The sequence below is a fragment of the Lampetra fluviatilis genome, chromosome 7 (genome assembly GCF_964198595.1).
Source record: "Lampetra fluviatilis chromosome 7, kcLamFluv1.1, whole genome shotgun sequence".
Taxonomy (NCBI): Eukaryota; Metazoa; Chordata; class Hyperoartia; order Petromyzontiformes; family Petromyzontidae; genus Lampetra; species Lampetra fluviatilis.
Window position 1 is genome coordinate 18,328,378 of NC_136281.1, and position 27,132 is coordinate 18,355,509.

General features: G+C 55.2%; 1 protein-coding gene across 2 annotated transcripts; it reads left to right on the forward strand.

Moving 5' to 3' along the window:
* The first annotated feature begins 1,666 nt into the window (after positions 1-1,666).
* Positions 1,667-22,445, forward strand: HAO1 (hydroxyacid oxidase 1). 2 transcript variants are annotated; one of them, XM_078858005.1, is made up of 9 exons: positions 1,667-1,945; positions 3,399-3,558; positions 4,792-4,943; positions 5,550-5,820; positions 7,040-7,215; positions 7,591-7,682; positions 8,616-8,774; positions 11,785-11,854; positions 20,764-22,445. In XM_078858005.1, the coding sequence occupies exons 2-9, from the start codon at positions 3,419-3,421 to the stop codon at positions 20,832-20,834; spliced, it is 1,131 nt and encodes a 376-aa protein (XP_078714131.1). In that variant the 5' UTR covers positions 1,667-1,945; positions 3,399-3,418; the 3' UTR covers positions 20,835-22,445. The 2 variants fall into 2 exon arrangements, with proteins under 2 accessions (XP_078714131.1, XP_078714132.1); XM_078858006.1 differs by lacking the exon at positions 8,616-8,774.
* The last annotated feature ends 4,687 nt before the right edge of the window (positions 22,446-27,132 follow it).

The following is a 27,132-nucleotide window of genomic DNA, read 5'->3' on the forward strand; positions in this document are numbered from 1 at the left end:
CAGGACTGGTCACTGCCTGGAATGAAGTAAAAATCTGTTACATTTCTGCATCTCCAGTAATCTTCTCTGCTCATCCCTTTCATCATGAAGAAATGCAATGTTTGGCATATTTGGCAAAATACATATCCCTGCATATATGATTTCCTTCCCCGTAGACTGTTTCGTGAGGAAAGTTTCAATATGAAGATGAATCATTAAAATATGTCATGCAGGAGAAGCACGGTAGTACAGTGGGTGTCGGTGCATCGTGCTCGACGGGAAAGGCCCCCTGGCTAAAAGGGGTGGCATCTTGGGAACTGAAAATCATTCTCAGTAAGATTTTAAATTTAAAACAGAATGGACACATTTCCTGCACCGACATTAAAGTGTTAAACCCTTTGATTAGCCCATGCTTGTAATGCACCAATTCATTTGCTCACATTTCATAATAAACATTTTAAAATAAAGGACCTGTTGCCTGTGTTGTATAGGACATTATTTAAGGCATGGAAAGGTTTTTTAAAATATATATAACCAGAAATGCCTCATTGAGTTTGAATACTCCATTTAGGATTGTAAGCGTAATGGGCTTGAATTGACATTTATGGCACATAATCACAGCTGTTGACAGCTGATTGCAGTGGCCTCATGTTTGATTCTAGAGTTTACATGCTGGAGACATGCAGGGAATTTGTCAATCGTTAACTTGAAACTCTGCTTGTGTGGTGGTTTCATGAGAAAACATTGAAGAGTTTGAGAGCACAATAAAAGCCAGTGGTGAACAGCAGCCTCACTCAGCTGACAGCATCATTCCTGGTGCTTCTTTACTATGGACCAGAGTGTAAGCCACTGTCGTCTGCACTCCTTCAATGGAGGAGGAGGAGGAATTGTAAAACTACACGAACTATCTCCCCTGAAGCCCTCGTCGTGACCAACAGATCTTAACATTGGTATTTGGTTCCTGAACGGATTGCAGCCATCGTAGCTAAGAATATAATTTAATACAGAGTTCACGAGGACCACTGGCGGTCTCTTTTTTAACACGATTGTTGAGCTGAAGCCCAAAAGGTCAAGTGGCCAGCAACAAGCAGCAGTATTGAGGTTGTACAAGGTCAAGAGTCGCCACGTTCTTGAATTGAGCTTCGGAAATGAGAATGGGAAGGACTTTAAAAGTCGTGCGGTTTGAGGGAAATGGCCAAAGGGGACGTGTCACACACAAGAAGAGTAGAGACGATATTTGTTTAACTTCTTTGCAACCGTTCTAATCGGAGGTACCTGGGTGTGAGAATCGATGCTATTTTGCCATCTCATTGACCACCTCGGCAACCAACTGTCGCATCACAAACTCGTGCCACTGCACTTAGCCCGGTGCAAGAGTTCCTCACGTTAACAACAAGTTACGTCGCCCTGATGAGGACCCATATCTCGGAGGTTATTTGTCTTTAAACGTCTGGCAGTTCACTGGTATTGGTTTAAGCAAGCCCCCGACTGCTGATGAGACACTGAATGTGGAAACTGGTCCAGAGTTTGCTTCGATGAAATCAAAGCTGCTAATGTTAATAATTTGCAGAAAGCCGTGTGGCTGATGTGTTAAAAAAACACTTACATTGTCTATGTGGAGGGGCCGATATCATTCGGAGACGACTTGCCTGATTATTTATTACCTTGCTTGCATTCTCCACAATGACGCGAATTCTTATTTTGTTTCATGGACCAAACCGTAGCACAGTGAGAGGATTTTGCTCTGGATTGTGTGTAGTCTGTTTCTCATTAAATCTGTCCATGATACACTTGTTTGCTTGTGGAAGTTAATGAATAGCCGACGCCCCCTGTGCTGGAATTTGCTGATGAAGCAGCACCCATCGAGACCCTTTGGGAGCAGGCAGAGAGGCACAGACGGCGTTTGACGACGACGACGACCCCGCTGCGTTTCCGCTGCGTCTGCACTGCTCTTCTTGTCGAGGTGGTGAGTGAGTGCACCACGCATGGCTGAGCAGTGTTGAGAGTTGTACTTCTCAAATGTGACCACTTAATAATACAGTTATTTTTTTGGGTTCGCGTAAATGTGTTGTTAAACCCGCCACCACCCGACAGACAATTAGTAAGGTCACCTAAACAGAATGTGGCCAGTTCGTCACTAGTACAGCACTAACCGGTGTGTTGGATAGCAAGGCCATAACATTTACAATCTGAGTACGATGTTTCGCCAGTAATTACAACTAGCTTCATCAGGCGACAGCCAGATTTGTGGAGGAATCCTGTTTCATTCCTTAAATAGAGGGCTATATGTGATGGCGTCACTTGTGAGCCCTTCGGTTCCCCATCACTGGTGGTTTCACTGCACGCCAAAGTGCTCAGTTGGGTCCTTGGGTCAATGCTCATCTCCACTCGTGGCTATGCAGATCCGGTGGTGGGAATTCCACATTACCATGGTATTTGTTTCTTATCTGACAAACTTGCCCTAGGCTGCTTCATTGGGCAGGAGCGCTGAGATCAAGGATTTGACTGTGCACGTTTGTGGTGTTGCGGCCAGCCTCACCGAAGTTTGTCATCTTGCGTGCAGCAATAATCCGATAACATGCTTTATTTTACCTTCATGATTACTTTCTTCAAATGAAAATACGGTTCACGCAGTTGATTTCCCCAAGGAAACAACAATAAATATACCGGCAGAGTGGCTCACAATTGGAAATTAAGTTAAAACCCCTGGTTGGGGGTTGACAGCCCATTAGTACGGTAACTCAACGCACGGTTTACCTAAAATGCGGTTCTTCCATTAGGGAACAGCGCGGAACGCGTTCCCCCTTTTATAACGCGGTTTCTGAGCAGTCGATGACTTTCTTGAGCGGCGCGTCTGAGCGGTGCAGCGATGCAGCAATGTGGCGGTGTACCCTCAGTGATTTGTCCCGCCATCTTACTGCGTGTGCGTACATTGTATCTCGCCAAACGTTATCGTTACTTTATTTATGGGGAGATCTCTTCGCTTAACGCGATTTTCACTTAATGCTGATACCGCGTTAAACAAATACTGCTTCGATTTGTGGGGAAGTAAAGTGTTGTCCTATGGATAGACCTGAACTCTTCATAGTAATGTGGAATTCCCACCACTGGCTCAGGGCTGGAAACAAAAGATTCGAGCAGCAAATGACTGTGATTTGTTTCTCTGTAGGATTGGTCGCCTTATCTATATAAGCATCAGGTGCTGCTATCCTCAGTGTTACCGACTTGTTGGGTAAATGGCAGGACAATGGTAATGGTTTTGTTCGACAGTGTAGCAAGGACAATGACAATGCAATTGACGAGTAAGGTAAGGGCTGGGATCTGATTGGTCAGCGTGGTTAGGGCTAGGGATAGCATCTCGTTTGGCCGTATGCTGATCCCATTGAGGCCCACATCGCCCTCCTCTCGGCCCATTGCAGTGCCGCCGTTTGCCGTCGACATGAGCTCGCCGGCGCCCGTGTGCCTGGACGACTTCGAGGAGGCGGCGCGGGCGAAGCTTCCGCGCGCCGTTTACGACTACTACCGCTCCGGGGCCGACGGCGAGGTCACGCTCCGGGACAACGTGGCGGCCTTCTCCAGGTGGAGGAGTGCCGCTCACCCTTCAGACAGCCCAGAGAACACACGCTCCGTGATGAACAATGCGATGCATACGCAAACACGTCATGCACGGAGCGGGACAACACACTGCTGCTGCTGTACAAAGCACAAGTTAGAATGAAGTTGAAACACCTGTCGTGTCTGTTCGCGTGAGCATCCTCCACCCATGATGAGGGCTACCTGACACTGATCGTTTCGTCTGATCCACGCTGTGTCCAACCGCTGCCAACACTGCAGGTCACGGCAACACACTCCTTCACCCACACACACACTCACCCACCCACTCACCCACTCATCCACTCCCCACCCACTCATCCACCCACTCACACACTCACCCACTCACCACACACTCACCCACTCACCACACACTCACCCACCCACTCACCCACCCACTCACCACACTGCAGGTCACTGCAACACACTCCTTCACCCACCCACTCACCCACCAATTCACCCACTCACCACACTGCAGGTCATGGCAACACACTCCTTCACCCACACACACTCACCCACCCACTCACCCACCCACTCACACACTCCTTCACCCACTCACCCACTCACCACACACTCACACACCCACTCACACACCCACCCACCCACTAACACACTCACCCACCCACTCACACCTTCACCCACTCACCCACTCACCACACACTCACCACACACTCACCCACCCACTCACCCACTCACCACACACCCACCCACTCACCACACACCCACCCACTAACACACTCACCCACCCACTCACACCTTCACCCATTCACCCACTCACCACACACTCACCAACTCACCCACCCACCCACTCACCACACTGCAGGTCACAGCAACACACTCCTTCACCCACCCACTCACCCACCCACTCACCCACTCCTACACCCACCCACACACTCCTTCACCCATTCACCCACTCACCACACTAGGTCACAACACTTCTGTATCTGCTTCTTTCCTTGCTCTGCTCCACTCTTTCCCATCGTCACTTTTCCCAAGCTCTTATATTAACCTTACTCAATTCAATAAACGTGTTAACTCTCAACGATTACAACTTTTATAATCGTGATGTAATGGGCCTTTGGGCTCTGTATACATTAACTTAAAAATATACTCAGTCCGACTCGCTCACTCACTCACCTCACTGCTTGCAGGGAAAGGCTGCAATTTGACACCAGCAGTGAAGTTGAAATCTCGCGACCTCCCGCGCTGTCCGACGCGCAGGTGGCGGCTGCGGCCGCGTGTGCTGCGTGGGGTCACCACGGTGGACACTCGCGTCTCGGTGCTGGGCCGCTCGCTCAGCTTCCCCGTGGCCGTGGCGCCCACGGCGATGCAGCGCATGGCCCACCCGGACGGGGAGCTGGCGACGGCGCGCGGTGAGCGCCCGGGCAGGCATCGCGCCGGTCGTCGTCGTAGTCGTCTTCGCCGTCGCTTTAGCCATCGTCGTAGCAGTACAGCAAGTAGATCCATTTCCATCTGTATTCCATTTGTACAGTGACGGGGTGTTACCCCACTCACACACGTTTTTTTTCCGCGTACGCTGGTATCCTCCTGCGAGTAATACGCGTGAGTAGGTTGGATAGCACAGTGGGCTACTAAAGAAGTTCAACATACAGAAGTAAACATCCCGATACAGGACCAGAGTGCTTGGGCAGTTGTTGGTGCTGCTTCTGGTTGCCTATCGGCTTGTCTGTGGATTCTCACATTTGGATCATTCTCTCTCGGAGTGAACAAAAACATTCTGAATCATCGTTGTTATTGTTGATATCAATTGCTGATGCTGGTCAAGAAGGTTGCAAATTCAGATCCTGGTCAGGGGTTGTCGACTCGGTTCTTCCTTTCTGAGAAATCACCTAAACGAGCGGCGTACGCACAGCGCCCGCTCCCAGGTGGGCTCCTGCCCTGATAGTGCCCCTTGAGAGTGGGCACTGTGGGGGACGTCGTGTTCACCGCCGCTCCCATTGCCTCCGCGGTCCCTGCAGCGTGCGCTGCGCTCGGCACGGGCATGCAGCTGAGCTCGTGGGCGACGGCGAGCGTGGAGGAGGTGGCGGCCGCCGTCCCGAGCAGCGGCGCCCCCCCTCCTGTGCGCTGGCTGCAGCTCTACGTGTACCGGGACCGCGACGCCACCGAGGCGCTGGTGCGGCGCGCGGAGCGAGAGGGCTACGGCGCCATCTTCCTCACCGTGGACACGCCGCGGCCCGGCCGGCGCCTCGCCGACGAGCGCAACCGCTTCTCCATGCCCGATCACCTGCGGTACTCGGGGGGGGGGGGGGGGGGGGGCGGGGGTGGCATGGGCCGGAGGCACTGGGGGCACCGGCGGCAGGCTCGAGGGGGACTCGCAGGAAGGGGAGTCGTGGTCGGGGGGGGGGGTCATCGATATGGAAAATTGCTCATAGGAGTTGTCATTCTTAAATTGTCATTGTTAAATTGTCATCGCCGGCAACATTTAATTAACATTGTCATCATTATCACCATCGTCATAATCATTGTCATCATCTGCTACATTGACAGCAATTATCTTCTTGGGAGACCTTAGGCCAAATGGTGGGAGACTGTCAGGGCAGATCTGGGAGGTCTATTGTCAACTGCCCAACAGGTGTAGCATCAGTTGGCTCTGGCCAAATGACGACATCTTGGTCTTGAGAATCATTGGTGAGCAACCGAATTAACACCCACACACCGCATTAACACACACACACCACAAAACACACACACACACCGCACTCACTTCTGTACCTACAATAGGCCCTTGTCGTGACAGAAGTGACTGCGCAAGTTAAATTTGAAACACCTTTTCAAGTAGAAAATATTCTCATTGAGTACCTGATTAGTGTGGCTTAGATGCTTGCGGTGACTAATAAATAAACCCACTTGGCCTGAAGGAAGCTTAAAGGATATCAGGCGACCCTGATGACATATGGCGTTTGATGAACTAAACTGCTGCTGATTTGCATTCTACTACTGCTGCTGCGAGTCTCCAGTCAGCGACGTGCACCATTGCACGCTGTGAGCGGTCCAGCGACACTCGCGGCTAACGTTCACCGTCGTGTTACGCTCCTGCACTGGTGAAGTCGCGCACGTGCGGTCATACTGCAGATAGATTTGAAGTATGAATTTGAATCGTGGCTGCAAAAATCTCAATTCCAAGTTTGCAAGGCGTTTTGACATCGGAGGCCTTGTGTCGGCGAGGGCCGTGCGAATTCCAGTCTTAGGTTCCCCCTTTATTTAGCTCGTGCGTTCGCTCCAAGTCAGGCGGCGGCGGCTTCATTGTTTGCAGAATGCGGCGTTGTCCTCGGGTCACTGCTGATTTCCGTTCGTGGGCACAGTCTTCAACGACGTGTGCCACCCTCCGTACCGCTCGGCAGCTTGGGTTGTGACGTGAGCCCCACTGGTGCTGGCTCGCCGCACGCAGGGGGCCTCGGAGCCCCCACGGGTGAGCGTCGCGCTGTGCTCCCCCCCCCCACCCACCCAGGCTGGCCAACTTCACGTCGCCCGAGCTGTCGGAGTTGGACAAGGAGAGTGGCGGAGGCGGGTCGGGGCTCGCGACGTACGTGACGCGCGCCATCGAGCCGGGCCTCTGCTGGGAGCACGTGTCGTGGCTGCGCTCGCTCACCGCCCTGCCCGTGGTGCTCAAGGGCATCCTGACAGGCACGCGGCGCCTGGCATGGGTGGGGGCCACCGTCCACGCGGGCGGCAAATGCCACAAACGACGGGGCCATGGCTGGGGTGGCAGTCGTGAACATCAGCATCGTCCTCGTCACTGTCATCGGCGTAGTCATAATGGTCGACATGATCAATATTTATCACTGCCGTCATCGTTATAACCAATGCGTTAGCAAATATCTACATTGCGACGCTGATCATTGCTGCACTTGCACCACGTGTGCGTGTGTGTACACTGTGATCTGCTGCGGATGTGGCCTCATAGTGCACGTAACCTGGCACGAGTGCCGCAGTGACGTCACCTTCGCTTGGTGGCGGACCGTGGTTATTGGTGCTGCCGCTGTTGTTTGTGCTGAGCAGCCGAGGATGCGAAGGAGGCAGTGCGGCATGGAGTCAACGGCATCGTGGTGTCCAACCACGGCGCTCGGCAGCTGGACGGAGTCGCAGCCACAGTGAGTTACACCACTCACTCACTCGCTCGCTTGGGTAACATCGATAAACATTACTCACTCGTTCACTCCATCATTCGCTCCATCACACAATCATATTTATTATCGCCCACTCCCTCACATAATGACAAAATCCTTCATCCAGTCACTCATTCACTCTTGCGCTCACTTGGTTGAAACTTTGAATTCTGTGTGTGCATCAGCCAGGCGCTGCAGATAGGTGGCAGTGGAGGATCGTGTTTGCACTGCCTCCTTGCGTCTGGCCTTTTTTTATCGGTGCCCAAGTTTTTTTTCATCTTGGAGTACCGCCTTGTTTCAAGAGGGCTCAAATGTCAACTTCACGCCTCGCTGATAACCCCCCCACCTCACAACGTGGAACTCCGGCAATCAGTGTAGACCACCAGGCATCGTCTTTCAGTGGCATTGGAGAAGATGCGACTCTGTGCATCTTCATTTTAACCGATACGCTGATCAAAACACCGAGAGCACTATCGGTACACATGCACCTCCACTAATCGTTTGAGTTTATTTATTTTAGTATTGTGTGTGTGCTTACCTCACATACGATTTCTTAGACTTCTCCACCTAAGCATTGTCGGGAATGCTTGAGAAGGGTTTTACCGGCCTGGGCCCAGGAATGCATTGCTGGGTAGATCGTGCCTTGAGCTCGCAAGAATACATCTTCCCACAATGCAATGTTGTACTTTTGGTATAAATGAGTTTATTTAGTCGTAAATATTGTGTGTGATTATAGAAGGGGTTTTCTGTTACCCACGAGCTATTAGTGTAACTATCCGTATGCCTCAATTCTCATTCCAGCACGAAATCACTCTGACTCATTAACGGACACCCTTGCAAGTGAGATGTTCCATCTCCACGCAGAGGGAAAACATTGAACAAAGTTCCCCTCCACTGCCCCCTGTGCCCCGCGACCAGCTGGACGCGCTGCCTGAGGTGGTGGCGGCGGTGGGCGGCCAGGTGGAGGTGTACCTGGACGGGGGCGTGCGCCGCGGCACCGACGTGCTCAAGGCCCTGGCGCTCGGGGCCCGTGCCGTGTTCATCGGGAGGCCCGTCGTGTGGGGCCTCGCGTACAATGTAACCCCCACCCCTACCCCCTCCCCGCTCCCCATTTCTACCCCCTTTCTCGAAGCTTCACTCATGTTCTGCTTTGGCCGGGACAGATTCGCTTTCTGGGAAGTCTGTCCCCGTGTCCCCCGTGAGGTGTGTGTGTAGTGGTGGTGTTGACGCGCGCCGACAGTGATAGATCACGGGGCGGCGTGGGGTGCGTGGTTGTGCGCGCTGACACAAGGTGGGAAATAGGATCGTGGGCAGCGCGCAGTGATTAGTCAACTGGGGTGGGTGCTCTTAGCGACGTCCGCATGAAGGACTATAAAGGGGGGCGCGCGGGAGCACTCGGGGAGTTGATAACCAGTTGAAGATCGAAGACGGAGTTGAAGAGGTAGGGCCCTGAGACCCCTAGTCCCGCTGTCCTTGTAAGGGCTGGGACCCTGTGTGGCTCGGAGGCGAGACTGTGGGACCCGTGGTCTGACGTCCATGTGGGACGAGGCTGTGGGACCCAGAGTCGAGACGGACACCCCAGACGGGTGGGTTCCGAGAAGCTACGGGGCGTGAGAGCCCGTGTGGGTGTAGCCAGGGGAACCCCGTGGGTTAAGGCTGCAGTTAGCCACCCGTGTAATATAAGTTGGTGTTAATAAAGAGTGTGCTACCCGTAAGGTCGTCTCCCGCCAAGTTACTACATTACATGTACACTAAGTTTGGCATTTGCCAGTTTTCAAGTTTCCTGGCCTCGTGCTGGAGTCACGCTACGGGGATGGGGGCGGGGCTACACGAGACGAGCGCGTCGCCGGTCATGGAGCTGCTGGGGCCTGTGAGCGGGGGTTGGTGGATCGCACACTTGCTGTGAACCTCCCTTCCCGTGGGCGTCGAGGTGCCATACCCTGAGTCGCCAGGAGAAGGCAGTACAGCAAGTGGACTAATGGTCATCTGCTGCCATCTGTTATGGGATAGAGTGTTGCTTCCTCACGTGTGTGGGGTTTTCTCTGGGTGCTCTGGTATCCACCAAGGTATCAACACTCATCATTAATTGGCTGAAAACAACTTAAAATCATAATGCAGGACCCTCCTGAAAAAGAGTCATACGACTCAGTGTGCCTCTCCTGGATAAATACGTATTATGGTATTATTATAACATCTGAAAGAGCGAGTGGAAGGCCACTCACGACCGTGTGGGTGAGTGCTCGCGGCTGACTGGGCGTGGCTAAGTAAAAGTGGGCAGGGCTCATGGAGGGAGGAGCCGAGTGATAGCTTTTCCCTCTCTCCACCTCCCAGCTACGAAGTCTTTTTCTGAGGCCCAAGAGGCCTCTCGAAGAATGTGAAATCGTCCTTGCTGCCTTTCCATTTGCACTGTATGTTTAAAAAGACATTTTGTGTATGTGGAGGGACGGATATGGAAAAGAGCTGGATTGTCTGCTAAATTATTGAGTTACTTATATTTTCAATAAAGCAAATTATAATATTTTGTTATGTACGATTTAGTTTTGCGTCAAACTAAGACCTGTATCTAACAGAGAGAGGAGTGGTGGTCTATAAACATTGGGCAGTTCTACAGCATTGGTTCACCACAAGCAAATTCTGTACCAGCTTCAACGTCCAGTGTCTCATCACCAGAGTCGTTCTTGCTTGAAGCAATGCTGATGAACTTCCAAATATTTATAGGAAAGGAACCCCCCCCATCTGTTAAATATGGGTTCTAGTTCAATGTAAAACTATACAGTATAGAAGATGTGACACAGATATCGGAAAGAGGTCAATTGTCTGCTTATTTGGTTGCTTCTATTTCCTCCGACGAGGCAAATTGTTTTGTGTCTGTGATGCGAACAGACCTGGCCGACGTAACGCTGTCTCTCTCTCTCTCGCCCTCTCTCTCTCTCACGCTCGTTCTCTCGCTCTCTCACTCTCTCTCTCTCACGCTCGCTCTCTCGCTCTCTCACGCTCATTCTCTTACACTCACTCACTCTCACTCTCTCTTGTGCTCTCGCGCACGCTCTCTCGGACGTGCTCTCTCTCACTCGCTCTCTTGCCCTCTCGCCCTCTCTCTCTCACTCTCTCTCTCACTCTCTCACGCTCATTCTCTTACACTCACTCACTCTCTCTTGTGCTCTCGCGCACGCTCTCTGGGACGTGCTCTCTCTCAGTCGCTCTCTCGCTGGCTCTCTCGCTCTCCCACTCTCTCGTGCTCGCTGCCTCGCTCGCTCTCTCGGGCTGGCTCTAACCCTGGCTGCTCGATCGAGTCCCTGGTCTCCCGTGGGTCCCCTGACCCAGTGCGTGCAGCTGCGGACCCCATTAGGGCCGCCAGAGCGATATTCCTCGTGTTGCGAGCGTTTTTATCACGCGAGGAGTCGCCAAATAGAGGCATTGGGAGGAGTTTATCAGCGGAGGGGGACGTTGCCCGATTGGCACAGCGTGCTTCTCGGGGTCGCGAGCCCCAGACCGATCGGCTCGTGACCCCGAGAGGGAACTCTGACTGAAAGTAAAGTTTGGAGAGAAAATTATCTCTTGCGTTGCACTGGCAGTGATACAACCTCGACTTTTTATGTTTTCCTACCGACCCTGTGTAAGACGCATTTCGCGGAGTATTATGTTGATACTTTAATATTGTTGATGTGATTATCTTAACTCGACAAAGCTGTTATTTGGGTACAACCCGAGTTTGGGTGAAAATTAAGTGGGAAACGAGAAAAGTGAAATGAAATTAACTGAACTCTGTTTGATGTTGTTGCTGTTTGTTGTTGGCCACTCAACGTGTTTTGGCCCTTGGGCCCTGTGCTCGGCAACTGTATTTAAAAAACGAGTGGTAGTGCCCCACCTCTAGCACTGTATGTGTACGGCCCTTCATCGATCCACTGCTGGATGATGTAAACCTGCAAAGCTATTGATGATGCTTATGGTGGTGGTGTAATAAATGACTTGTTGAAAAAAATCAAGATAGGTGATAATGATGGCAATGGTTTAGATAATGTGTGTGGTGATTGTGTTGATATTGATAACAATGGAAGATGCTTATTGTGGTGGTGGTGTGCTTCAGGGTGAAGAGGGAGTGAAAAAAGCCCTCACCATGATTCGAGAAGAGCTTATTCTGGCAATGGCTCTTGCAGGTATGGCTACTTCTCAAACCCAACTCACCTACACCCCTCATACCCCCACTCACCTATACCCCTCACACCCCCACTCACCTACACCCCTCACACTCCTCACCCCCCACTCACCTACCCCCCTCACACCCCCACTCACCTACACCCCTCACACCCCCACTCACCTACACCGTTCACACCCCTCACCCCCCACTCACCTACACCCCTCACACCCCCACTCACCTACACCCCTCACACTCACACTCACCTACACCCCTCACACCCCACTCACCTACACCCCTCACACCCCCACTCACCTACACCCCTCACACTCCCACTCACCTACACCCCTCACACCCCACTCACCTACACCCCTCACACCCCCACTCACCTACACCCCTCACACCCCACTCACCTACACCCCTCACACTCCCACTCACCTACACCCCTCACACCCCACTCACCTACACCCCTCACACCCCTCACCCCCCACTCACCTACACCCCTCACACGCCCACTCACCTACACCCTTCACACCCCTCACCCCCCACTCACCTACACCCCTCACACCCCACTCACCTACACCCCTCACACCCCCACTCACCTACACCCCTCACACCCCCACTCACCTACACCCCTCACACCCCACTGACCTACACCCCTTACACCCCCACTCACCTACACCCCTCACACTCCCACTCACCTACACCCCTCACACTCACACTCACCTACACCCCTCACACCCCACTCACCTACACCCCTCACACCCCCACTCACCTACACCCCTCACACCCCACTCACCTACACCCCTCGCACCCCCACTCACCTACACCCCTCACACCCCACTCACCTACACCCCTCACACTCCCACTCACCTACACCCCTCACACCCCACTCACCTACACCCCTCACACCCCACTCACCTACACCCCTCACACCCCACTAACCTACACCCCTCGCACCCCCACTCACCTACACCCCTCACACCCCCACTCACCTACACCCCTCACACCCCACTCACCTACACCCCTCACACCCCACTCACCTACACCCCTCGCATCCCCACTCACCTACACCCCTCACACCCCACTCACCTACACCCCTCGCACCCCCACTCACCTACACCCCTCACCCCCCACTCACCTACACCCCTCACACTCACACTCACCTACACCCCTCACACCCCACTCACCTACACCCCTCACACCCCCACTCACCTACACCCCTCACACTCCCACTCACCTACACCCCTCACACCCCACTCACCTACACCCCTCGCACCCCCACTCACCTACACCCCTCACACCCCACTCACCTACACCCCTCGCACTCCCACTCACCTACACCCCTCACCCCCCACTCACCTACACCCCTCACACTCACACTCACCTACACCCCTCACACCCCACTCACCTACACCCCTCGCACCCCCACTCACCTACACCCCTCACACTCCCACTCACCTACACCCCTCACACCCCACTCACCTACACCCCTCGCACCCCCACTCACCTACACCCCTCACACCCCACTCACCTACACCCCTCACACTCCCACTCACCTACACCCCTCACACCCCACTCACCTACACCCCTCACACCCCACTCACCTACACCCCTCACACCCCACTAACCTACACCCCTCGCACCCCCACTCACCTACACCCCTCACACCCCCACTCACCTACACCCCTAACACCCCACTCACCTACACCCCTCACACCCCACTCACCTACACCCCTCGCATCCCCACTCACCTACACCCCTCACACCCCACTCACCTACACCCCTCGCACCCCCACTCACCTACACCCCTCACCCCCCACTCACCTACACCCCTCACACCCCACTCACCTACACCCCTCGCACTCCCACTCACCTACACCCCTCACACCCCACTCACCTACACCCCTCACACCCCCACTCACCTACACCCCTCGCACCCCCACTCACCTACACCCCTCACCCCCCACTCACCTACACCCCTCACACCCCCACTCACCTACACCCCTCACACCCCCACTCACCTACACCCCTCGCACTCACACTCACCTACACCCCTCGCACTCCCACTCACCTACACCCCTCACACCCCACTCACCTACACCCCTCACACCCCCACTCACCTACACCCCTCGCACCCCCACTCACCTACACCCCTCACCCCCCACTCACCTACACCCCTCACACCCCACTCACCTACACCCCTCGCACCCCCACTCACCTACACCCCTCACCCCCATTCACCTACACCCCTCACACCCCCACTCACCTACACCCTTCACACTCACACTCACCTACACCCCTCACACTCCCACTCACCTACCCCCTTACACTCCCACTCACCTACACCCCTCACCCCCCACTCACCTACACCCCTCACACTCACACTCACCTACACCCCTCGCACTCCCACTCACCTACACCCCTCGCACTCCCACTCACCTACACCCCTCACACCCCACTCACCTACACCCCTCACACCCCACTAACCTACACCCCTCGCACCCCCACTCACCTACACCACTCACACCCCCACTCACCTACACCCCTCACACCCCACTCACCTACACCCCTCGCATCCCCACTCACCTACACCCCTCACACCCCACTCACCTACACCCCTCGCACCCCCACTCACCTACACCCCTCACCCCCCACTCACCTACACCCCTCACACTCCCACTCACCTACACCCCTCACACCCCACTCACCTACACCCCTCACACCCCCACTCACCTACACCCCTCACACTCCCACTCACCTACACCCCTCACACCCCACTCACCTACACCCCTCGCACCCCCACTCACCTACACCCCTCACACCCCACTCACCTACACCCCTCACACTCCCACTCACCTACACCCCTCACACCCCACTCATCTACACCCCTCACACCCCACTCACCTACACCCCTCACACCCCACTAACCTACACCCCTCGCACCCCCACTCACCTACACCCCTCACACCCCCACTCACCTACACCCCTCACACCCCACTCACCTACACCCCTCACACCCCACTCACCTACACCCCTCGCATCCCCACTCACCTACACCCCTCACACCCCACTCATCTACACCCCTCGCACCCCCACTCACCTACACCCCTCACCCCCCACTCACCTACACCCCTCACACCCCACTCACCTACACCCCTCGCACTCCCACTCACCTACACCCCTCACACCCCACTCACCTACACCCCTCACACCCCCACTCACCTACACCCCTCGCACCCCCACTCACCTACACCCCTCACCCCCCACTCACCTACACCCCTCACACCCCCACTCACCTACACCCCTCACACCCCCACTCACCTACACCCCTCGCACTCACACTCACCTACACCCCTCACACCCCACTCACCTACACCCCTCACACCCCCACTCACCTACACCCCTCGCACCCCCACTCACCTACACCCCTCACCCCCCACTCACCTACACCCCTCACACCCCACTCACCTACACCCCTCGCACCCCCACTCACCTACACCCCTCACCCCCCACTCACCTACACCCCTCACACCCCCACTCACCTACACCCCTCACACCCCCACTCACCTACACCCCTCACACCCCCACTCACCTACACCCTTCACACTCACACTCACCTACACCCCTCACACTCCCACTCACCTACCCCCTCACACTCCCACTCACCTACACCCCTCACCCCCCACTCACCTACACCCCTCGCACTCCCACTCACCTACACCCCTCGCACCCCCACTCACCTACACCCCTCGCACCCCCACTCACCTACACCCCTCACACTCCCACTCACCTACACCCCTCACACTCCCACTCACCTACACCCCTCGCACCCCCACTCACCTACACCCCTCACCCCCCACTCACCTACACCCCTCACACTCCCACTCACCTACACCCCTCGCACTCCCACTCACCTACACCCCTCACCCCCCACTCACCTACACCCCTCGCACTCCCACTCACCTACACCCCTGACCCCCCACTCACCTACACCCCTCGCACCCCCACTCGCTTATACCCCTCACCCCCCACTCACCTACACCCCTCACCCCCCACTCACCTACCCCCTCGCACTCCCACTCACCTACACCCCTCGCACCCCCACTCACCTACCCCCTCGCACTCCCACTCACCTACACCCCTCACACCCCCACTCACCTACACCCCTCGCACCCCCACTCACCTACCCCCTCGCACTCCCACTCACCTACACCCATCGCACCCCTACTCACCTACACCCCTCACACCCCACTCACCTACACCCCTCGCACTCCCACTCACCTACACCCCTCACACCCCACTCACCTACACCCCTCACACTCCCACTCACCTACACCCCTCACACCCCACTCACCTACACCCCTCACACCCCACTCACCTACACTCCTCGCACTCCCACTCACCTACACCCCTCACACCCCACTCACCTACACCCCTCGCACCCCCACTCACCTACACCCCTCACACCCCACTCACCTACACCCCTCGCACTCCCACTCACCTACACCCCTTGCACCCCCACTCACCTACACCCCTCGTACCCCCACTCACCTACACCCCTCACCCCCCACTCACCTACACCCCTCACACCCCACTCACCTACACCCCTCACCCCCCACTCACCTACACCCCTCACCCCCCACTCACCTACACCCCTCACACCCCCACTCACCTACACCCCTCGCACCCCCACTCACCTACACCCCCCACTCACCTTCACCCCTCACCCCCCACTCACCTACACCCCTCACACCCCCACTCACCTACACCCCTCGCACCCCCACTCACCTACAACCGTCACCCCCCACTCACCTACACCCCTCACCCCCCACTCACCTACACCCCTCACACCCCCACTCACCTACACCCCTCACCCCCCACTCACCTACACCCCTCACCCCCCACTCACCTACACCCCTCGCACCCCCACTCACCTACACCCCTCACCCCCCACTCACCTACACCCCTCGCACTCCCACTTACCTACACCCCTCACACCCCCACTCACCTACACCCCTCACACCCCCACTCACCTACACCCCTCACACTCACACTCACCTACACCCCTCACACTCCCACTCACCTACCCCCTCACACTCCCACTCACCTACACCCCTCACACCCCCACTCACCTACACCCCTCGCACCCCCACTCACCTACACCCCTCACACCCCCACTCACCTACACCCCTCACACTCCCACTCACCTACACCCCTCGCACCCCCACTCACCTACACCCCTCACCCCCCACTCACCTACACCCCTCGCACCCCCACTCACCTATACCCCTCACCCCCCACTCACCTACACCCCTCACCCCCCACTCACCTACCCCCTCGCACTCACACTCACCTACACCCCTCGCACCCCCACTCACCTACCCCCTCGCACTCCCACTCACCTACACCCCTCGCACCCCCACTCACCTAGACCCCTCGCACCCCCACTCACCTACACCCCTCACACTCCCACTCACCTACACCCCTCACACTCCCACTCACCTACACCCCTCGCACCCCCACTCACCTACACCCCTCACCCCCCACTCACCTACACCCCTCGCACTCCCACTCACCTACACCCCTCACCCCCCACTCACCTACACCCCTCACATTCACCTACACCCCTCGCACTCCCACTCACCTACACCCCTCACCCCCCACTCACCTACACTCCTCGCACCCCCACTCACCTATACCCCTCACCCCCCACTCACCTACACCCCTCACCCCCCACTCACCTACCCCCTCGCACTCCCACTCACCTACACCCCTCACACCCCCACTCACCTACCCCCTCGCACGCCCACTCACCTACACCCCTCACACCCCCACTCACCTACACCCCTCGCACCCCCACTCACCTACACCCCTCACACCCCACTCACCTACCCCCTCGCACTCCCACTCACCTACACCCCTCGCACCCCCACTTACCTACCCCCTCGCACTCCCACTCACCTACACCCCTCGCACCCCCACTCACCTACCCCCTCGCACTCCCACTCACCTACACCCCTCGCACCCCCACTCACCTACCCCCTCACACCCCCACTCACCTACACCCCTCACCCCCCACTCACCTACCCCCTCGCACTCCCACTCACCTACACCCCTCGCACCCCCACTCACCTACACCCCTCACCCCCCACTCACCTACACCCCTCACCCCCCACTCACCTACACCCCTCACACCCCCACTCACCTACACCCCTCACCCCCCACTCACCTACACCCCTCACACCCCACTCACCTACACCCCTCACCCCCCACTCACCTACACCCCTCGCACCCCCACTCACCTACACCCCTCACCCCCCACTCACCTACACCCCTGACACCCCACTCACCTACACCCCTCGCACTCCCACTCACCTACACCCCTCACCCCCCACTCACCTACACCCCTCACACTCACACTCACCTACACCCCTCACACTCCCACTCACCTACCCCCTCACACTCCCACTCACCTACACCCCTCACACCCCCACTCACCTACACCCCTCGCACCCCCACTCACCTACATCCCTCACACTCCCACTCACCTACACCCCTCGCACCCCCACTCCCCTACACCCCTCACCCCCCACTCACCTACACCCCTCGCACCCCCACTCACCTATACCCCTCACCCCCCACTCACCTACACCCCTCACCCCCCACTCACCTACCTCCTCGCACTCCCACTCACCTACACCCCTCGCACCCCCACTCACCTACCCCCTCGCACTCCCACTCACCTACACCCCTCACACCCCACTCATCTACACCCCTCACACCCCCACTCACCTACACCCCTCACACTCCCACTCACCTACACCCCTCGCACCCCCACTCACCTACACCCCTCACACCCCCACTCACCTACACCCCTCACACTCCCACTCACCTACACTCCTCGCACCCCCACTCACCTACACCCCTCACCCCCCACTCACCTACACCCCTCGCACCCCCACTCACCTATACCCCTCACCCCCCACTCACCTACACCCCTCACCCCCCACTCACCTACCCCCTCGCACTCCCACTCACCTACACCCCTCGCACCCCCACTCACCTACCCCCTCGCACTCCCACTCACCTACACCCCTCGCACCCCCACTCACCTACCCCCTCGCACTCCCACTCACCTACACCCCTCGCACCCCCACTCACCTACCCCCTTGCACTCCCACTCACCTACACCCCTCGCACCCCCACTCACCTACCCCCTCACACCCCCACTCACCTACACCCCTCACCCCCCACTCACCTACCCCCTCACACTCCCACTCACCTACACCCCTCACCCCCCACTCACCTACCCCCTCGCACTCCCACTATCTCGGCCTCGCCGTGCGCTGCGTTGCACCGCTAGTCGAGTAGATAACCATGTGTTCAATAAACCCTCGGAGCCAGGATGACCGTCCAACTCCGATCGTCATTTATTGATCTTAACAGGTAAAACTGGTGAGAAAACACAGATACAGCATCTGTTATAATCCGGAAACACCCACACAATGAACACCACAGCATCAGAACATTGTCTTAGATAACAATAGATCCTGGAAGGACCAGGCCCCCACATTACCCCTGAACAACTAGACAAAGGCACAAGCTGGTGCGTTGCATACAGGCACATAGTGTATTCATCCCACTGCACCCCAAATGTACAGCATTACACTTAACACTAAACTGTGGATGAGATACTTCGTCATCACTCTCAGGATCGCAACATAGGCACAAGTCTGACTCGACCTACTAAATCACAAGTAACATCCACAATAAGGAAAGTCACAGGCTTCGTTACTAACTAGGCCTCGTATTTACTACAACAACTTAACGGCACCATAAAGGCATTTACATTGCTGTAACGGTCATTCCAACATTACAACAGCATTTCCAATATTATAGGAATATAAACAACTTACAGATAATGCTTCTTAAGCTCCCACAATGGACAAGTGCGGCTGTGGTCTCACTGAGATGCGATGCGTGCCGCCATCTTGACTTATCTGTGTAATGGCTGACGCCCGCGTGGTACAGTGGAAATCTAACATCGTCACTTCCTGGTCACGTGACCAACATTAGCATCAAAAAACAGGAACTTCCTGTGAACACACGCTCCACATCTGCCGTGAGGCAAGACACCCACTCACCTACACCCCTCGCACCCCCACTCACCTACACCCCTCACACTCACACTCACCTACACCCCTCGCACTCCCACTCACCTACACCCCTCACACCCCACTCACCTACACCCCTCGCACCCCCACTCACCTACACCCCTCACACCCCACTCACCTACACCCCTCACACCCCACTCACCTACACGCCTCGCACTCCCACTCACCTACACCCCTCGCACCCCCACTCACCTACACCCCTCACACCCCACTCACCTACACCCCTCACACCCCACTCACCTACACGCCTCGCACTCCCACTCACCTACACCCCTCGCACCCCCACTCACCTACACCCCTCACCCCCTACTCACCTACACCCCTCGCACCCCCACTCACCTACACCCCTCACCCCCCACTCACCTACACCCCTCACACCCCCACTCACCTACACCTCTCGCACCCAAGCCACACGTAGGCCACAGGCTACTCGTGACAGCTCAATGTTGTGACAGGAGCGAGATTCAGCACGAGAGGCCCGTAATGGTCACCAAGTAAAGCATCTCTAAGCCGGACTTCGGTTCAGGAGTGCAGTGCACTCACCACTACGCCACCACTCCACCCCTCCACCCCTACAACAACAGACGATGACAATGATGATGGGCGGACTGGGAGCGGACGGCTGAGCCACCAATCACTCATAATAAGAGGAGTTGCATAGGCAATCTGGGACATCCCATCGAGGAGTTGTGGTGTTCATCTCCGTCTTGTGATGTTGTGTTATCGTTGTGTCTCTGCCGACTGCGTTGCGCAGGCTGCCACTGCATCACCGACATCAACTCTTCTCTGCTCATGCGGGAAGTGGCCTGCACCGCCAAGCTCTAGAGACCGGGGTGGCATTGCTCCGTGTGGCTTCGTGCTGCCCATGGCCACGGCCTCTATGGTCCTTCACGCCACGGCACTCCGCGTTCTCTCACGTGCTCCTCTTCAGGCCGATCTCTCTGGCTCCGTGTATTCTCTGGTCGCCAGCCGCCGTCTGTGGCCGCCGTCTGTGGACTCAGGTGGAAGGTGCAACGGAGTCCACCTCGGGTTTTTCGGTTCCGGGTGCCGTCTACGTGCACAGCCCTGGACACAGTTCCCTGTTGCAGACTCTTGTAGCCGGTAATGGCATCTGAAAATTTTATCATTTTACCGGTTATCATTTAACTTCCTTCTTGTGCACGGTGGTTGTCCATTCAAGTATTATGCAGTTTCAAACCCACTTAGCTTCCATGATCTGATGAGATTGGGCACGTTCCAGGTGATTTGGTCATCTCTGTACCTGGGTGCGTGATCTGGCATTTGGCTGCGTACAGGGAGACGAATATATAATTGTAACACGGCGTGGTAATGAGCCAGTGGTGGGTGCCCACCTGAGCAGTTCACCTGAGAATTCACTGCCATTGCATTCTAGCTACTCAGTCCACCTGCACGCGTTATCACCCGCGACTAGAAAACCCGAGGTGGAGTTTGCAGCCTCCTCAACCCGGAGTAACGAGCTCACACTGCTCATTGCTCACTCTTATCCCACTCACTCACCCGCTGTATCATTCACCCTTTCACCTCCACTCACTTTACTACCATTCACTTACCCGCTGTATCATTCACCCTTTCACCTCCACTCACTTTCCTACCATTCACTTACCCGCTGTATCATTCACCCTTTCACCTCCACTCACTTTACTACCATTCACTTACCCGCTGTATCATTCACCCTTTCACCTCCACTCACTTTCCTACCATTCACTCACCCGCTGTATCATTCACCCTTTCACCTCCACTCACTTTCCTACCATTCACTCACCCGCTGTATCATTCACCTTTTCACCTCCACTCACTTTACTACCATTCACTCACCCGCTGTATCATTCACCCTTTCACCTCCACTCACTTTCCTACCATTCACTCACCCGCTGTATCATTCACCCTTTCACCTCCACTCACTTTACTACCATTCACTTACCCGCTGTATCATTCACCCTTTCACCTCCACTCACTTTCCTACCATTCACTCACCCGCTGTATCATTCACCCTTTCACCTCCACTCACTTTACTACCATTCACTCACCCGCTGTATCATTCACCCTTTCACCTCCACTCACTTTACTACCATTCACTCCGACAACCAACCACTGGTCAGTGATTTCTCACTCTTGCACCACTTACCACTTTCGACACTACTCACTCTGCCAGCAGCACTCTTTCTCCACACCACTCACTCTCCACCACTCACTCTCCCACCACCACTCTCCCACCACCACTCATCGCTCAACTCTTTGTGTCACTCCCACCGATGGCTGCTTGCTCTCCCGCCCCTCGTCCACCATCAGCCCTCTGCCATGAACGCCACATTCCACCACCGCATTTCAAATGCGACAATATGGAGATTCATTTTGTCCCAGTTTTTTTATGATCTAAAATTAGATTTTGTAATTTATCGTTGTATTTAATTGAAATTTCCGTCAAGCGCTGAATGAAATTGAATATGCACATTATATAAAGTCGATTACAGGGCTGTATTGATTAGTGTATTGTAATACATTTCGGGCGATTGTCTAATTGCGTTGATTTTGAAGGCCATATTTTGTGTGTGTGGAGATGGAAAGCACAATTCCTCAGGACACTTTGGTCTGCCCCATGACCTGTCAGCCAACCTTGACCACACCAAGTGGCCTCAAGTGCACCTAGCCTGGCACAATCTCTGTGATGACGTTACTTCCACTGACTTGTATATGTGGATGAGTGGTGGCTGTTGCTACTTGTGTAGGAAGTGGTGGCTGACGGTCATGGATTGTACAATGGTACCACAAGCACGAGGGGCTACTCAGGCAGCACATGCACTCGGCCTTGTAATCTATCGACGTGCGAGCCATTTGATCGTACATCTCCACGTCGGTGATTAACACGGGACGGCGCGTCATCACAAATATGAAATTCGCCCACTGGTGGAGCTGAGAATGGGAAAGTAACGAATTGTGAAGACTGTCACGTGATGTGATCAACACCCATTGCCCAGCACAGAAAGAGAGGCTTTAGAAACACCTGCAGTGACATGCAATGGAAATTCCTGTGACAGATTTAGCTTAAGGTTCCTACGTGAGGCAGAAAGTACCGCATTTTTAAGCAATCAAATAATTTTAATGACGTTAGAAATGGCCTTATTGTGTTATTGGAAAAAGTAAGAAATATGCAAAAAAATCTTCATAAAAAATATTGCGACTCGCCCTGCGAGAGGAGGAGACTTCACCGGCAGTGCACAGGAAGAGCCGACCCGGGCCGGCGTTCTACAGCGTGGCACCCTCGCCAGCCCCGTGCGGTTACCACCACCACCACCACCGTCACCACCACCACCACCACCACCGTCACCACCACCACCGTCACCACCACCACCGTCACCACCACCACCGTCACCACCACCACCACCGTCACCACCACCACCACCACCGTCACCACCACCACCACCACCACCACCGTCACCACCACCGTCACCACCACCACCGTCACCACCACCGTCACCACCACCACCGTCACCACCACCGTCACCACCACCACCGTCACCACCGTCACCACCACCACCGTCACCACCGTCACCACCACCGTCACCACCACCACCGTCACCACCACCACCGTCACCACCACTACCACCGTCACCACCACCACCGTCACCACCACCACCACCACCACCGTCACCACCACCACCATCACCACCATCACCACCGTCACCACCACCGTCACCACCACCACCGTCACCACCACCACCATCACCACCGTCACCACCACCACCACCACCACCGTCACCACTACCATCACCACCATCACCACCGTCACCACCGTCACCACCGTCACCACCACCACCGTCACCACCACCACCATCACCACCATCACCACCACCATCACCACCGTCACCACCACCGTCACCACCACCACCACCACCACCGTCACCACCACCGTCACCACCACCGTCACCACCACCACCACCGTCACCACCACCACCACCACCATCACCCGAGGCACGTTCCGCCATATCGCAGCGACCTTGCGGACCCGTGCCCGTTGGTGAAGGCTGGGAGCGTGGACGCACGGCACAACAATGGATTTAGCTGCGTTGCTCTCCGACTGCTCGTTACGTAGCACGGAAACCGTCTGACAATCCTTGTTGGGCACGGTTGGTCAAATCCAAACATCGTCCAGGCTCAAACCTGCTTAGCTTTGTGAATCTGGAGCGATCGATCGGGTTACAGGTGATTTGGTCATTTTGGGCGGTGGCCCTGCAGTGGCGTGTTCACCGCTCCTTGATGCAGAGGTTCGAATCCAGCAGCCGTGCTGATTAATACTGCGGTTGTGGGCTAACCATAGAAATCTGTGCCGTCATTCGCCTTGTCCAAATTTGAAAAAAAGTACCCGAAAACTATTCAATTAGAAAATTCATATTAATCATCGTCTGTTTAACACGTAGGCTGTGTGTATTATGAATAATCACCGTCTCCTACCTCGACATGTTGCAGGACCCTCCTGAAAAAGAGTCACGAGACTCACCAAGGTCTCTCTGGGTAAACAAGCAAAAACACTGGAGTGGATGAAACGTCACTTCTAGTTGACCTCGTTACCCAGCGGGTTGCTGGGAGTTGCCTGCGGTGAAAGTTGCCTGCTTGAGTTGCGTGCCTCGTGGGGCTGGGTGCGGTGGAGTTGAACTGGGTGACCCGGTCAGCACGAGTCGCCGGCTATCGCGCTGCGTGTTTACGCTTGACGCAAGGACCCGAGATAGTTTTAATGATGATGGAACTTGCAGTTTTGAAACCTCGACTCTTATCGGTCCAGGAAGCCTTAGCGACTCGTGTCTGTGTGCGCGTCTTTCTGTGGACATTGGTGTGCGAGTGTTCGCAAATCGCACTTGCCCCGACAGTTTGTTCAGGCTATAAAAAGGGGGGAGTCTTTGAGGGGGAGTGGTGGTGCGCAGGATTCACCCACTGTGCTACAAACCCGGTAGTCCAAGTTCGATTCCTAACTACGGCTAACATCAGTTGTGATTGAATAGTTCGGTGGCTGAGCGTGGTGCTGACCACACCCCACCCGCTTGCGCACGTTCCAGCCTGAAGAGGTGTTCGCTTAGAGCACTACAGGGGATCATCGCCTGTGTCTAAACGAACGCCTTTGCACATCAAATGGTGTGCACTGTGTGTAAACGTTTATCTCGTCTGTGACCAAATTTGCCCTGAAGGCGCCCAACCTCGTCATATCGGCAGCTAAGCAGGTTTGATCCTGGTTCGTGCTTGGATGGGTGACCGCCATGCACACCAGGTTGTTATAGGCGACGGGCTTACTGTGGTGGTCGTCAGAGAAGAATGCATCAACATTCATTGTTGTACCATACTTGTGTAATCACGCGTATGTGCTGCTCACAGCCTTCATCAACCAGCGCGGACCAGCGTGTGGTGGTGGTGCTGGTGGTGCTGGTGGTGCTGGTGGTGCTGGTGGTGCTGGTGGTGCTGGTGGTGCTGGTGGTAAAATATGGTCAAACAACCCCGCACGTGTTGTGTTTGCCGGACTCATGGGCGCGTTCGTGATGAGACCCTGAATGTCAAAACCCCAGGTCGTGTTGTCGAACGAAATGATGCCCTCCCAAAGGGCTGTGCGGCTGATGGCGTGTGTAAAAAAACATTCAATTATTATATTGGGGGACAGATCTGGGAACGCGGTTGTAAGATCGAAGCGGTCTCCCTCAGACCAAGTTGAGTGCTGGCGCAGATATTTGCGCCTGAATATTTATCTGATCGGCCCCATACCTTTAGGGCAAATGCCACGCAAAACATCATTAATTGTGCTTAATCATCACCACCGCCATCATCGTTATCATCATCACCATAGCTTATTTCGGAGCTCCACAATCATCAACATTACCAACCACGTGATTAATAGTCATAATCATCGCAATAGTCAACATCACCATCATTGGTTATGTTTTACCTCCATGGTAATCGTGAGTATCTTCATCACCACTGTCAACTATTCATAACCTCTCAATGTGAGAACAACATGAATGTCATCATCACCATCATCGTCATTCCTCTCGAGTAGAGAAAACGAGTGCCACTGATTTTTCTACGGATTAACCAACCCTGCTGTAGGGACATGGAATTGCCACCGCCAACTCAGTAATGTCATGGAAATGAATTTCAATTACGTGTGGAATTCTATCCGATCAGCGACTGAAAACTGCGAATACATCACAGCCGCTCAATATCTTCATCATCACCATCCTCATCAGTCAGTCGTGGTCTAGCTCCTCTCCTGACTAAAGACATCCTCTCTGTGCCCGTCACCATTGCTCACCGCAGGGCTTGTAGGAGCCACTTGCATTTGAAACGAGGTCAGTTACTCAACCTACACGTGCATGCCTATCCCTTTTTGCAATTCCACCGTTGGATGATAACATCCCCACGCAGTGGTAGTTTATGTGACCATACTTCACCATGATGGTCAGTCAGCGTAGGGTTCTGAAGAGGTGGGGGAAATTATAAGCGGGACCATAGAAGTGCAGTACAATAGTAATAGTGTTTTGTCTGTAGTGCACTCTGCTGACCACCACGTGTCCCCACAGGCTGTGTGGTTGGGTGTTGTGCGTGGTCGTCACCCAGCACGTTATTTGGTCAAATGCTCTTCAATATGTACGAATAAAATGACATTCCAGTATTTGCTGCTGCTGCTGCTGCCGTTACATTGGCAGCGGTGCACAAGCATAACAACAACAAGTCAACAAAATCGTCAACAACACCGCGGTCTTAAAATGAAAAATATATAATAGGCGACGTTTCGGGCAATGGCTGTGCTTCATACCACTTTGAATACATGACGTGTAGTTAGTTCGAAATAAGTTGCGTTGCATTGTGAGGGACGACGTCCACCCCATCGCCCTCGCCGGGTAGGTGGGGCGCGACGTCCGCCCCCTCCACTCCCCCCCTCCTCCACTCCCTCCTCCACTCCCCCCCTCCTCCACTCCCCCCTCCTCAACTCCCTCCTCCACTCCCCCCTCCTCCACTCCCTCCTCCTCCACTCCCTTCTTTTCCACTCCCTCCTCCTCCACTCCCCCCTCCTCCTCCACTCCCCCCTCCTCCACTCCCTCCTCCTCCACTCCCTCCTCCTCCA